This window comes from Pinus tabuliformis, chromosome 6, assembly GCF_031772625.1.
Source record: "Pinus tabuliformis cultivar Carrire ecotype Pingquan chromosome 6, CPIR1, whole genome shotgun sequence".
Lineage (NCBI taxonomy): Eukaryota > Viridiplantae > Streptophyta > Pinopsida > Pinales > Pinaceae > Pinus > Pinus tabuliformis.
The window spans coordinates 1,257,627,420-1,257,643,047 of record NC_142292.1 but is presented as its reverse complement, the minus strand read 5'-3'; the positions used below and the strand labels follow the sequence as shown (position 1 = coordinate 1,257,643,047).

At 40.6% G+C, this 15,628-nt stretch overlaps 1 protein-coding gene across 1 annotated transcript in view; it reads right to left on the bottom strand.

Moving 5' to 3' along the window:
* The window catches only part of LOC149263227 (glycerophosphodiester phosphodiesterase GDPD6-like), a 348,803-nt gene that overhangs the window by 160,307 nt on the left and 172,868 nt on the right, over nucleotides 1-15,628 (bottom strand). The window contains exon 5 of the mRNA XM_089387397.1: nucleotides 8,064-8,173. Coding sequence (XP_089243523.1) covers nucleotides 8,064-8,173 — 110 coding nt within the window. The remainder of the gene's footprint in view (nucleotides 1-8,063; nucleotides 8,174-15,628) is intronic.

The following is a 15,628-nucleotide window of genomic DNA, read 5'->3' as shown; positions in this document are numbered from 1 at the left end:
AGAGGGAGTTGCAGTATAGATGTAGCAGTGGCAGTGATAGAGCCATGGGCAGCAATACAAGATGCAACAGTGCAGAGAATGTTGGGCAAGGAGGCTTAGCATCAGCACAGGTACCGATGTCGTATGATCAGAGTAATTCTCAGTGTGGAGTATTACTAGAACACAGTCCTCGCTAAGAGGGAGTGTTGATTTGGGGTAGCATCGGATGTGCTCTAGCCATGAAAATTGGTGGGGAGGCTAAAGCACATGAGAGCTCCAAGACCCATAAACGGTTTGGGCAGATTCTAACCGGTTCGGGAGATATTAAAATAATTAACATTTTTAATGGAGTTCCTAAGTCTAAACTTAGGAAAAATAAAATATTAATTGGTATTAATATAAAATTGGGTTAGAAGGTTCCAAAAGTCATGGATCAAGCCAAATCTAATCTTAGCCGTTGATTAGAGATTTAATCTCGATCATTGAAGGACCAATAGAAAAAGTATAAGAAGAGGCTTGAGGGTCAGCGAGAAAACACACTAAGGGAGACCAGTCAGTTCGATTTCTGGAGCAGGGTTAGCTGAGAAATTCGAACTAGTGGTTTGGAGAGCAGCAGAAGGCAACAAGTATGGAACAAAGAGTCGGGAACAACGTAAAGGTTGGAGAGGCAGACGCAAAGCCTCTCAGGCAGACATAGACACTGCAGACTGCGCAGTCACTGGAGGGCCTGCGTGGGTGATGCAGAGAGGCCCAGTGCTGACGCAAAGAGGCAAGGGCTGACGCAGAGGGTCTTGGAGCTACGTAGAGGTCAGCGAGGCTGATGCTGAGACTACGGGAAGTGCTGAAGAATTTTCTCTCTATTGGGTAAGCCAGTTTGGCACCCAATTGTACTGAATAATTGCTGAATAATAAAATCCTCCCTTGTTGCACCGTTTTCCCACATTTGGTTTTTCTGGGGACTGATTGTCCAAAATATTTGTGTCGATGTGTTAATTCTTGTGCATGTGTTTGTTTCTGTATTATGATGTGATATCTGCAGTAGAATTTATTTTAATGTTTACTGAAGGATTTTCATAAATAACTTATCGAGAAATAAGTAGGTAAAATAAATCAGTTGTTGCAGTGATATAATTTTCACATTGTATGCAACGGTTGTCTCCCTCTTAATCCTAGCTTCTCTACAATAGTTATTGAATTTATTTTATTCATATTCAGTCCCATTGTTGGTCCTCAATATTTTGATCTTCTTCCCTATTTGATTCTCCACCAAGGCTTTGAAAGCACGAAACCATTTGAATATTTCATCCTTCTTCTTCAAGAAATAGATCCATGTTTTGCGAGAGAAGTCATCCACAAAGATAGCATAATATAAGTATCCTCTTAATGATGTTAGGGGCAAGATACCAAATAGGTCATAATGGACCAATTGAAGAATATTAGAAGTTTGACTTTCGCTTGAGGGGAATGGTCCCCTTGTAAGTTTCTCAGCTGCACAACCTTGACAAACACCTTCATGGTTCGTGTTGAAATTGGGTACACTTGTGACCATCTTCCTTATCCCAAGTGAGGCTTTGTAATGAAGGTGGGCAAATCTTTAGTGCCACAATTCAGATTGAAGTGTCGTAAGACATGGCCCCCAAAGGGCTTCCTACAACTTGATAAAGACCAACCCTAAATCCAAGTGTAAATGCATCTTTAGGGTTTCTTTGCCAAAGAGGTACCTTTCCATCAATGAATGCTACCTTGAAGCCTTTATCTTCCACCGCAGAAATAGAGACCAGGTTATTCTTCAAATCAGGCACATACAATACTTCTTGTAGATTAATGGCTTGACCTTGATTCAAGTGAAGAGTGATAGTGCATATTCCTTTCACAGGATAGGTGTCATTATCTCCAAGTATGATTTGTAAGTTAGTCTTCTTTTCAACCAAATTTGAGAGGGCCTCTTTGTACCCAGTGAAGTGCCTTGAGGCTCTACTATCAATCAAACAATGATACAATGTATCCGGAAGAGAGGATGTAGATAAAGCAGAAATAAGATCAAATTCATTTTGTTTTTCTACAACATTACTTTCCTCATACTTGGAATTTCTTGATCTTTTGGGAGGAACACCATTTCCATATCGAGTAGCAGGAGCATTCCTCTTTCCTTTATTGTTGAACTTGTTGTTCCTTTGATTGCCATTGCCTTTGTAGTTGTTGTGGTTGGTGTTTTCATCATCTCTTGGAGTATCCTTTTTGTGAGGACACTCTGTAGCAAAGTGGCCAAACCTGTTGCAATTATAGCATCTTCCTTTTCTTCCTTCTTTGAATCTCAGCTTGAATCCTTGACCTTGTTTCCTTGGACCAACATTGTTCTTGCTCTTAGCATGAGCGGTGAAAGCAGTAGGATCATTTCCATTGGAGGTCTTATCTCTTTCCATCATCCTTGTTTCTTCTTGAATGCATCTAGCCAATAATTCCTCAAAACCTGGAATCCTGTCATTGTTGAGGATGGTGGTGTTAAACACATCCCATGCTCTTGTAAGACCTCCAAGTGCAATAAGAGTGAGCTCCCTGTCACCAATAACTTCTCCAATAGATAGAAGATCATTCTTGATTTCGTCAATCCTCATGAAGTAGGATTGAATAGACTCTCCTCTATCCATCTTGATGTATTTCAATTTGTTCTTGAGAAAGAGGACTTGATTTACATTGTTTACTTTGAACATCCCAACCATCTTATCATACATCTCCTTAGATGTTTCCAAATCAAAAAAATTGGCAATCAAATGCTTTTGAATGGAGTCTACAATAATTTTCTTAGCTTTGACCTCACCTTTCTTGTACTTTGTCTTTGCAGCAGCAAGTGCATTTGAAGGAGGCTCCACCACTCTTCCCTTTACATAGTCCATAGCATCATTCTCTTCCAAAGTCATCTTCCATGCATGATAGTTGGATTTGTCCTTGAGCTTGTCCTCGGATTTGAAGTATGATGTAGTCGTCATTGAAGCTAGACCAATATTCTTGTCCAACAACTTTCCTTAGTGATTGCTTTTCTCACTCTTGCTTGGGCTTTGTCTTCACCTGGGCTCTGATACCATGTTAATTTTAGTTAACAATGGTATGTTCTATGCTTAGCACAATTTACTTCAATGTTCCTTAGTAGCCCAATAACAATTTCCAATTTCCAATAGCAATCACAATAATCACATTGACAATAAAAGCAAATAGAACATGAAACAAAATGCAGAAGACAAGCCAAGACAAGAGGACACCAGATTTGGCAGATGCCAAGGAAAAACCCCAATGTGGGGAAAACCCTTTGATCAATTCTTCTTATTATTAAATCAAAAGTTCAGCAGAGAGAGTACAAAAGTCAAATTGACTTGCCCAATACAAAGTCAAAACAATGCTATAAATTTCTGCAGTCAAACTTCAGCCCTAACCAGAAAGTCAACGTTGGTCAAAACAGTAGCAAATCGTCCTCAAAGCAACTCGATCTTCCTCAGTCAAACTCAGCCTGATCAGGGGGACAAATTCAATCCAAAAAAGCTTGGTCAAACTCAGTCAAAGGAGAGAGAAAATTGTTGTAACTTTCTGTGGTCAAACAACAATCCACGCAGGTCAAACTGCCAAGAATTTCTCAGTTTTTGTTCCTAGAGGTGCGGCCTAGAAAAAATGAACTTTTGACCCCAAAAATGCAGTCAAACTCAGTCGACAAGTCCTTGGTCAATGCTAGTCAAACCTGCCCCAAAAATCTGAAATTTCAGCCTATAATTCTTCCCAAAAAAATCGTCCTCCTTGCCACATGTGTGAGAGAGAAAAGTTGCCCAAAAGCTATACGAACCAATCAAATGAAGAGAGAGAAGTATGTGTGAGTGTTGAATGTGCTAAATGAGGTGTGAGGTCTCTTGTATTTATACAATTCGTTGTGGGTGAAGAGATACATCCATTGGGCTTCTTGAGCCTACATGATGATGAGGCCGACCTGAACAATTTGCACATGTGAGGGCATAAATTCAAAATCACACTTGCTTGTCCAAATGAGATGATCTTTATATCAATCTTGGACCTCTCAAAAAGAGGAATCCAATGCAATCATCATCTACATCAAATGAGTTGTCCCGAGGTGGAATTTAGACCTAGTTGCCAATTTTAACAAAGCCTCTTGCTAATGTCATATCATTCACTTGTTTCTTATTAAGAGGTCATTGGAACATAAATTGCATAATTTGTTTCATAGTTTACATTCTATTGTTTCTTGTTCCTAGCATTGATATTGTGGAAGTGGCTAACATTGTGTTTTTCTTCTAAGTTTATATGCTATAAAGTTTAATATTCACATCTAATAAGCTCACTCACTAAAAGCACTCTAATCATAACTTTCCTTAATATTAATTTTGAGCACTTAACATCTAATTGGCATTGTGATATTGGCATAAGAACATCTTGAATAATTGTTATTGGCATCTTGTGGATAAGTGCTCTAAGTTCTTTTACTTATATCGTTGGTTAAAGTATCTTGTGGATTCATTTCTTATTGGCACTAAGTTGACTGGCACTCTTCTTGGTTGTGAGATCGCATATAACTTATTGATAAGTACTATTGTTGTCAAAGATTCATCATAACTTAAAGTACTTGAACATTAAGCTAATCTCAAACTAAGAATTGCACTCATAATCATTGCATATGCATCCTAAGGCTAGTTGCATTAATAACTTACCTCCAAGCATAAGCTTGGTTGGTAGACTCTTATGACAACACTCTCTCATCTAGCTTGAGGGATTCAGCGCTTCTTAATGGCTAACACAGTGACCTTACAATCGTCAGAATCATAGTCTTTGTAGCGCTGAAGGCACTGGGTGGTTGGAACACAGGGGGAGGTATTGTTAATCAGGCCACTTCCTCCTTCTCATTGGCTTCCACCCCACAACCTACTCTGAAGAATGTTTCTCAAAACAATTAAGGGAGAAGTTCCATCTAGATTAGGCATATAATCTAAAACTAACCAAGATCCTTACATTTCACCTAGATATTAGGAGTTGCATTGCATATAGGTTAGTCAATCATATAAGCGGCAGTTGTCCATCCAATTACTTGGCTATAATTTCTAATAAGCAAGAAGTTTTGACTCCATCAGGCACTGGTCTCAATATTAAATCTAATCAAATCCTTAATCTTGCTAAATTCTACCAAGTAGCTAGGCCACTCAACTATGTCTCCCGAACAAGTTGGTTCCCAACTTGTTTTCCATCACCTCATTTGAATAGGGACTATCCCCCATAGTCTGTGTTAGGAGACAGCTAGAACGGAGTGGGCGAGAATTAGAGTGACAACCCCTGCCCTGAAAAGTTGTCACGGTGCATGTACAATCTGAGCGACAACAGGGTACAAACTTAGGAAAAGTGGGTGAGCGTTAATTAATTTTATTTTGTTTGGAAGAGGAGGCTCCAAACATTAGACAAAGGGGGGATCAATCACATAGTAGGATGTGGGGGCCACCCCATGAGGAAATTCGCACTCCTTGAGGAAGTCGAATTAGAGGGAAGAGGGGAATAGGAAAGGAGGTTGAATTGTGGAGCCCACAAGGAGAGAAGAGAAGCAGCAGCTATAAATAGGAGAAGAGGCCTCCATTTTGGGACTTTTGCCAATTTCATATCTGAACCATAGTTTGCTTGTGCTGCTCAGCCAAGTCAACTCGTATTGTTTAGCACACGAGAATCTCACCTCTACCCTCAGTGGACTTCAAGTGCCACTCTAGGAGAGCATCCATTTCACCATTGCAGGTTGTTCCAGGGGTAATTGCAGGGGAAATCGGCCATTTCAGGAAGCAGATTGGGCACAGAAGGGAACTCGCACTCTTTGGGGAAACTACTTCTAAGGCATAGCAGACTCCGGGAATTTTAGAGAAATTTCCTTTGGTTATTTTCTGGAGATTTGTGGGGAATTGCAGGCCAAATCCATGGGGAAACTACAGAACAATTTATGAGCTTATTGGGCCATCGCAAGAGCTTTTTCTGGGCATGCGCAGGGAGTCAAGGGAAAGGAAGAATTGAGGTGAGGAAGTGTTGGAGGAACAAGGGAAGTTGAGGAGAAATTTTGCATGAGAGTTGCAGGGATTTGGAAGGGAAATTCAGTGGAGTTCAGCAACTCTTTCTCAGCAGTTTGTACAGGAGGGCGTATTGGGAAATTCGTGCATTTTGTGGGTTTTTCCAGGAACTGGATTGTTGGCAAATCCTTTCTGGGTTTTGCTGGTCTGAGGGAGGAAGTGCTACAGCAGAAATTTCAGAATTTTCTGAGCCCTCTAGAGTCTAGATGTCAAAAATCCCATTTCACATCCAGCAGCAACAGCGGTGAATTCTGGGTCAACACAGTTCATGGTTGGGAGCTTAACTCAGTGTTTGGGCAGCATAATTCTCACCTGGGTTTGGTTTTGCTTGCTGTAGCAAGCCCAGGTTTATCTACCCCTATCTATTGTACTCCATTTCCATGAAATTAATAAAATGGCTCAGCATTTGGTACAATTTTTTGGCGTCGCTGATAATTCTGCTTGTGTGTGTTAATTGTCTGGTTGCATGCTAGATTATTGCTTTGTTATCACTTAATATTTCATCTAGGAATATTACACTGTGAGGGATCTCATTGTTACCATTAGTGTTGGTCAACAAGTAAAAGGATTAAGACAATGCCATATGATTTCTATACATATACAAAACATGAAACTACACATTGGATATTACACTCGTGACTTTACCACTAAGTGGAATGGACATGGTGCTAAAAGCAAAATGGTTGATATAACTGGGAACCTACACATAAAACCTCCAATAACGGTTCATGGAGTTCAAATGGCAAGAGCCGAACTATGAGTTATATGGTTCGGGAAGCCAAAATCTTCCACTAAAAGAACTCACAAATCTCACACTTTCACTATGAACAAGTCTCCCAAATATTCAAAAACAAATCCAGAATCATGATGAATCTCAAGGGAAAACAAATTCATCTAGGATTGCTTTGAGGACAAAGCATTCTTTAAGGGGGGAGGCAATGTTACATACACTAAGTCTAAAAGATAATAAATAATAAATAAAATAAAATTACAATAAAAATAACAAAAAGTCATAGATTAATGAAGTGAAATGACTTTTAATGAAAAGGTACCCACTTAGGAATATTTATACGAAGCCCCATCTATTGTGAAATCGTCATCTTCTTCATTTATTCTTATTTACATCAAATATTTCTTATTTCTTATATCTCATTGAGAAAATTAAGTGAGGATTTAATTGCTCTGCCGTCATACTGAAAAGATCTTGTAGGGCTACTTTTAAATGAGAAACTGCGCCCCTTCTTTTGTGGAAAGCTGTTGGTTAAAATTTGACTTAGTATTTCAGTTTGCATCTGGGATAGAGACTTTAAGAAAAGACATTAACTTGCTTGAAGTTGGGGCCAAAGCAGGCATGCTTTCCCTGCTTACAAATAGGGAGGGGCAATGTGCATGTTTCTGTCATCACCAACAATGTAACAATCTATGATACATTTTCTCCTATGCATTAATGAAATATAAGAATTTGCTTCAAAAAATAAAAGTTAGCTACAAGCTGGCTAAGTCTTATAATCTTCATTTGTAGTAGTTTATTCAAGCATTAGAAATGGATATGGAACATTAAGCGCGTCATTCATGATGCGTGCACAAAACAGAGAGGAGGAAAAGACTACATAATGAGTTCATGTCTGAGTGTCTTTACACTTAACCACTTACCATGCCATCAGAATGTATGTGTAATGTGCAAGTGGACTCTTTTGAAAATAGAAATAAATAGGATCACTACTTGTGATATGAGAAATTCTACATGTTTACGTAACACAACAGCCACATAAAATGATTGCTGTGATGCCAATTAAGACTGTAAAATTTAAATAGAACTAGATGACAATATTCTTGGTTTTCTACCATAACTAGCATACACAATGAGCATCCCCTTCATTTTAGACTAACTACATAGATGGAAAATAACTTGAGCTAATCCATAGAGAGAAAATATATCAACTAATGCTAAAGCTGGATAATAATACTGTCAACAGAGAAATAGCCGCTCACATGTTGGTTGATAAACACTGGATTTTTTATTTCAGGGTAGATTCCAACAACTCGAGGGGCATCCAAGGCAATGTCAATATACTCTCTGAAGGTAATGATGGAAAACTTCCCTGCATGCCACAGTCAAAATTAACTGATATAGCTTACATTAACAAGAATTTGATGTATATTAGTAAGCATTATCATGCCAATTGATAAATATTCCATTTTCAAAGTTTAGTTAATCCCAACCTTTCAAAACAAAAATAAATAAAATAAGCATATTATATTCCACTGTTCCAACAAAAAGAAAGCAGGCACAGATGTAGCCCTCTTCCTTCAGAATGTCCATATGATCCTACTCTAAGAGATTCAGTACAGTTAATGTCATCATATGTTCCAGGTACTCGAATGGTTTCTTTATAACAAAACAAAACGGCTGTGAATTGAGAGCAAGCAGGTGGTATAAAATTGAGAACCCTTCTATGTAAATTCTACACACTTGCCTAGGTCTTCCTTGGTTGTGCAGAAATATCCATCTAATCTCACTTTGTAATGCAAATGCAGTTGCTTTTCATAATGGCTAGTTATTATGCCTGATACTATAAGCATGTCCTTGCTAATAATTCCAGTAAAGCAATCTCAAATCAGTTTCATGATTTTGTTGTCTCCTTGAAATAGAAAATATAACTAGTTTTGTTCAAGGCATCACTGAAAGTCCTCTATTTCTGCGATCTCCAGCTATATGATATGCAAATTTTGTGCCTAATTCAGGTATCCCCCATTTTACAAGATACAATTTATAGCCCTCTAATCTTCGATGTCCATTACTATAAAACCAATATCATTTTTTTAATGTTGATGGGTCAATGACCCAGCAGAATCATAACAATCGACAAAAGATCTAACTTAATGTTCTGGAGATGCAAGAATGCTAACAAAAAAACTAATAAAACACAAAAACTCTCCTATTTCTATATTGTAATATTCCCTTTATTTATTTAAATAAATTTTCCAGAAATTTTTGAAGACACTTCTTCAGAAAACACACTTCACAATTTTTGCCGATGTAATGTCCCTTTCCAAAGAGGGATATCAATTTAATTGTTCACTATCACTTAAGAAGAAAAGCAAAATTATAAAGTGAAAGTGAATAATTAAAGATAAATTATTTGATATTATTTTATTATTTAACCAATGTGTTGATATGGTCAAAAATATATATATATAAAAATATTTTTTATTGATGTATTGATCTGGTCAAGGAGGAAAATGTTATAAAAGGAGATTGAAGCTCACTCCTTGATCATTCATTGGTTATTGATTTTGATAATTGTTTTGGGAGCTCTAGTAGCTTATTGTGTGAGGGGAAACCCTTGTGGAGATCCCAGTTTTGGTGGTGAAACTATCCACCCTAGTTGGTGGTGATTAGTTTCAGTGGTGAAACATCCACCCTAGCTAGTCAAGAGGGAGAACCACTTCAAGTTCTTTATTAGCACTCATCAGAGAAGAAGGCTCGAAAATCAGAGTCTGAAAGAAGGGGCTAGTTACAACAGTACACATATTTTCAAGGAGGCCGAATTGTGGACACCAAGGATGGCTGAATTGTTTTAGAGTTGTAGAGGACAAACTAAGAAGGTCAAGTTGTTCCAGCCAAATCTTAAATTTTGAAGAGGTCGAATTGGAGCCAACAAAATTTGCCAAAGGATTTGCAGCTACGGATCGAGCTAAAGAATTTCCGAAAAGAGGCCAAATTATCTACAGTGGTACCCGAGTTGTGCATCTTGCCAGCCTGGGGGTTTTAAAGGGTAATTTCAATCTCTCGTCAATGCTTAATTGTTGGATTTATGAGTGTTTGTGGCAGTATCGATTTTCCACTGGGAAGTCGAATTACTTATGTCAATCAGGTTTATTTGAAGGGTCGATGTTATTTTGTTTCGTGGGATCTTGAAACCCTATCTAGAATTTGAAATACAAAGTTAGGGCCAAATTTGTGTTGTGGGGGCGAGTTTTGTAGTGATTTCTTGCAGATCAAAACCCTAGTGCAAACTATATTGCTGGGGGACGAATTCATTTCCTGAGGCTGAGAAACATATCCTTGCAGAGCTAGGCCAAGACATATACTATTGAATCCAAATTCTGAAGGACCAAAAATTGCTTGTGCAAATTGAATTTGTTACCCATCAAAAGTGGGAGACCCGTGTTGATTTTTAATAGCATCGGATGTGCTCTAGCCATGAAATTTGGTGGAGAGGCTAAGGCACATGAGATCTCCAAGACCCATAAATTGTTTGGAGAAATTCCACCCGGATGAAGAGATATTAAAATAATTAATATTTTTAATGAGTCCCTAAGTTTAAACATAGGAAAATTAAAATATTAATGGGTATTAATATAAAATGGGTGAGAAAGTTCTAAGAGACGAGGATCAAGCCAAATCTAATCTTAGTCATTGATTAGGGACTTAATCTCGATCATTGAATCCTCAACAGGAAAAGTATAAGAGGAGGCTTGAGGGTCAGTTGGAGATACACCGAAGAGAGATCAAGAATTCGATTTTCTGTGGCAGTGAGGGGCAGTTCAGCAAGGGATTTCGATCCAAGGCTGAAGAATACATAGCAGAGAGGCAGTGACGTGTCAGGAGAGACAGTACAGGCCCAAGAAGGGCTGACGCAGAGGCATGAGGAGCCAGCACAGAGGACGCAAAGGGCCGTAGAGGCTGACGCAGAAGTCGTAGACGCTGATGCAGAGGACTTCAAAGGCAGCACTAGGAGATTTTGTGGGGAAGACTGGGAGTTGATCAATAGATCCTGAGCCGGGAGAGGGTCACGCAGTTCCAGAGAGGGTGAAGCAATTCCAGAGTAGTGCTTGGAGTAGCTTTCACTATCCAACACAAGGAACAGTGAAAGCCACTGTGGGGTTGATCATCTGGTTGCTGATTTGCCGGAATATCTGTCTCCGGGAGAGGTACTATTGCCAAGGATATTCTCTGAAGGGTGAGCCATTTCTAGCACCCTCTCTTTATATTCAAAAATTTGTTTAATAATAAAACCCTCCATATGTTGCACCGGTTTTCCCGAATTGGGTTTTTCCGGGGACGATTGTCCAAAAATAACGGTGTCCCTTGTGCTATTGTTTCTATTTACTTAAGTGCATGATCTGTATATCTGTGAAGGCTACATTTGTGTTTACTTCGATATTTATGCAATTAAATAACTTGTTAATGTAAAGAACGAGTAGGAGATAGTAAACCAGAAATTGCAGTGGGGGTACCTTGGACTAGGAATTTTCACATGGTATCAGAGTGATTGCAAATCATAGGAGATTGAAGGCACCAACCAAAAAATATGAGAGTTTGCAATAGAGAAGTAGTTGTCTCGAGAGACAGCATTGTTCCAAAGCCAGAGACATAGAAGGAAGGGTGACGCGGTGCAGGGAAAGTGACGCAGAGGCTCATGCAATGCCTGCGTCAGCATTCTGAGCCAGGGGAGGGAGACGCAGTAGCTAGGAGGAGCCCACGCAGTAGCTGCATCAACAGTCCAGGCCAGCGCAGAGGCAAAGGACGGACATATCAAGCCTACGCAATGCCAAGTCATCTTTCTCAGCCAGGGAGGATTGACACGGTGGCCAGGAGGAGTTATCCAGTTCTCACTGTGATTGCGCAGAGCCAGAAGGGCTCAAATTCTTCGAGTTGTCGGGGATAAGGAAGATGTGCAAATTTTGATTTGAGGCACTGGTGGGACACTATTTCTGTCAGCGTAGAACAGTGTCTAAGGAGACTGAACCAAGGTAGAGGTAAGCACTACCTCAATAGATTTCTAGCCAAGAAATCTAGATCCGGGTTGCAGCAACAAAGCAGGATTGGAGAGGAGTGATTCGACAGTTGGCCGAGGATTTCCGAGAGGGAAATCAGGACTCAGAGGGGGTCTAGAAAAGAGGAGCAAAGATGGCAGTGAATGGCTTGAGCGATCACGACAGATTGGATGGGACTTCCAAATTTGTCATCTGGAAGACTAGGATCCTCCCAATCCTGGATAAACATTGCATCAAGGACTATGCCTTGAGAACCGCAGCTCTCCCAGTTGACCCTGATGCAAATGAGAAGTATGAGGAAGCCCAGGGGAAGGCGAAATGCATGATCTTAGACAGGGTCAAGGATCATGTCATACCACATATTGCTAACAAGAACACAACAAGTGAGATGTGGCAGACCCTGACCACCTTACACCAGGCCTCTTCCGTGCAGCGAAAGATGTTGTTGGAAAATCAGTTAAGGTTATATCAGATGCAGAAAGGAGAGGAGATAGATCATGTTCTTCTTAGGTTACAAGGAATTTGGGACCAACTTACTTCCGTGAGGTCTACACCAAATCTAGAGTTCATGGTCAGGAGTCAAGACTGCCCTGAATGCAGTCTCCGAGGAGTGGGAGACATCTGTTCAAAGCATTTTGGGTAGAGCAACTCTCCCTAGTTGGGAGGAGATATGGGCAGCTCTTCGATAAGAAGAGCTCAGGAGATTGACCAAGAGCAGCAAGGGGGCTCGAATCAAGAAAGAGGAGGAAGAGGATGCGGCTCTAGCATCTGCGGGACAACAAGGGGTTCAGAAGAGGAAGAAGAAGGACATCTCCAAGGTCAACTGCTTCAACTGTGGGGAGTTGGGACATTATGCCTCTCAGTGCCCTAGGAAGAAAGGCAAAGGAGAAGCTTCTGACTCAAAGGCTGCTCCAGCAAAGGCAGAGAAGGATGTCGAGACTAATGATGATTGTGCCATGAGTGCTCATGCGCCTCTAGAGAAGAGGTGGGGAGACATAGAGTTGTAGTCGAGAGGACTACAAAATGAGGGCAGGATCCTTGAGGTGCCCAAACTCTTGGATCACATCCGGCTACAGGAGCCCTTAACAACAGTAGCATGATGACAGGTGTTGGGTGGAGAAAGGTCTGATGGAGCGGCAACGCAGTGCTAGAGTGCAGAAGTCTATAGCAGCACAGTGGAGGTTGCAGCAGTGGGAGCGACATAGAGGTTTACAGCAGCGCAATGGCAGCAGAGGGAGCACAGGATAGCAACTGAGGTAGCTTCAGCATCACGAGGCTTCCAGATTGACTGGGATATCAATGTTTGGGTGAAGTCAGTTACTTACTTCTCGGTAACTGAGTTGCAGTGCAGCAGTTAGCAATGGCAGTGCTATGGGCAGCATGATGCAGCATGTTGAGAGGGAGTTGCAATACAGATGTAGCAGTGGCAGTGGCAGTGTCATGGGCAGCAGTACAGGAAGCAGCAGTGCAGTGGATGTAGAGCAGTAGGCCAAGCATCAGCACAGAGGACCGATGCGGAAGATCAGTGTGATGCTTCTATGGTGAAGCATTGCTAGAGCACATTCCTCGCTAAGAGGGAGTGTTGATTTTTGGTAGCATCAGATGTGCTCTAGCCATGAAATTTGGTGGAGAGGCTAAGGCACATGAGATATTCAAGACCCAGAAATCGTTTGGAGAAATTCCACCTGGATGAAGAGATATTAAAATAATTGATATTTTTAATGAGTCCCGAAGTCTAAACTTAGGAAAATTAAAATATTAATGTGTATTAATATAAAATGGGTGAGAAAGTTCTAAGAGACGAGGATCAAGCCAGATCTAATCTTAGCCATTGATTAGGGACTTAATCTCGGTCGTTGAATCGTCAACAGGAAAAGTATAAGAGGAGGCTTGAGGGTCAGTTGGAGATACACCAAGAGAGATCAAGAATTCGATTTTCTAGGGTTGGGTTTGTTGAGGAAATCGAGTTAGAGATCAGTTGCAGTGAAGGGCAACTCAGCAAGGGATTTCAATCCAAGGCTAAAGAATACATAGCAGAGAGGCAGTGAAGTGTCGAGAGGCAACGCAGGCCCAAGAAGGGTTGATGCAGAGGCCTGAGGAGCCAGTGCAGAGGATGCAGAGAGCCGTAGAGGCTAACACAAAAGCCGTAGAGGCTGACGCAGAGGATGCAGAGGGCTTCAGAGGCAACGCTGGGAGATTCTGTGGGGCAGACTGGGAGCTGATCAACAGATCCTGAGCCGGGAGAGGGTGACGCAGTTCCAAAGCACTGCTTGGAGCAGCTTTCGCTGTCCAGCACAAGGAACAGTCAAAGTCACTGTGGGGCTGATCATTCGGTTACTAATTTGCCAGAATATCTGTCTCCGAGAGAGAGGTACTACTGCTAAGGATATTCTCTTTAGGATTAACCATTTCTGGCACCCTAGTTGTATTCAGAAATTTGCTTAATAATAAAACCCTCTATATGTTGCACCGGTTTTTCTGAATTGGGTTTTTCTGAGGACGATTCTCCAAAAATAATGGTGTCCCTTGTGTTATTGTTTATGTTTACTTCAGTGTATGATCTGTATATCTGTGAAGGTTGCATTGGTGTTTACTTCGATATTTATGCAATTAAATAACTTGTTAATGTAAAGAACAAGTAGGAGATAGTAAACCAGAAATTGCAGTAGGGGCTCCTTGGACTAGGAATTTTCACAACCTGTAGGAGAAATTTTCTCCTCTTCATCTCATCTAGTCAGCAACCAACATCCCCTAAGAGCCACCTTGTAGCCAATGTGATGTGCCATTCATATCTACGCCACTTGCATCACTCATATGTCCCCTCACCCATTTGTCAGGATCACATGTTGGAAGGTGGGATTCTTATCAAAAGGTACTTTATTCATTTTGCATTCAATTACATATTCTTGTTTGTATTTGGGCATTTGGCATGAATTATGGGTTGACTTGGAGCAAAAAAGGGTCCTGCTAGTATTCTTGTTCTCTCACCTTAAATGGGGGGTTAATTTTCTATCCTAATCTAGTGGGACTGCCTCTAATGGCTTATTGCTTTAGGAAGGGGCACTACTTAAGAATCCATGATTGAGATAGCATGTCCCATCTATCCCTTTGATCTAGATTGGATCATTATATTGTTTGTCATCCATCTTGATGCTTTCAAAGTGGGAAAAGTGGAAAATTTAGCTCTCGGGACTATTTTTACTAGCAAACCCCAATTTGGCAAATTGGGGTCTGAAACCATCCAGGAGTGTTTCGAGGCATCAAACGATGTTTTTTGGGGGTATAACTTGGTCACTTTAACAAAGAACCTTGTTTTCCTATTCTACACACAAAGACCTTTCCAACGACGCAAGAATCACATCAATTGAACTCTATATGCAAAAGTTATGCCACTCAGACGTTGACCTCCCTATTTTCACCACTATAACCTGAGAGGATACCATGTCAGCCCCCATTATTCATGAAAAAGGGGTCACGTGATTATGATGTAGAAGACTCTAGAAGAGTCTATATTGTAACTTTGGTTGAGGGTTGAGGTAGTCAAACGTAACCACTAGTAGGCTATCGGGCTATGTTATAACTGGGCCACTAAGAGGAAAAATGGTTCCATTCTTTCAAGTGCATTTGTTCCATAGCTGAGCAAAAATAGCTAGGAGGATATGAGGTAGAGCACACAGAGAGGATTCATGCACTGTAGTAGCCCACAGGCCACAAGCCATACTTATTTGTACTCGAAACCATATTTCCATTCAGAGAAAAAGAGCGAAGTGGCC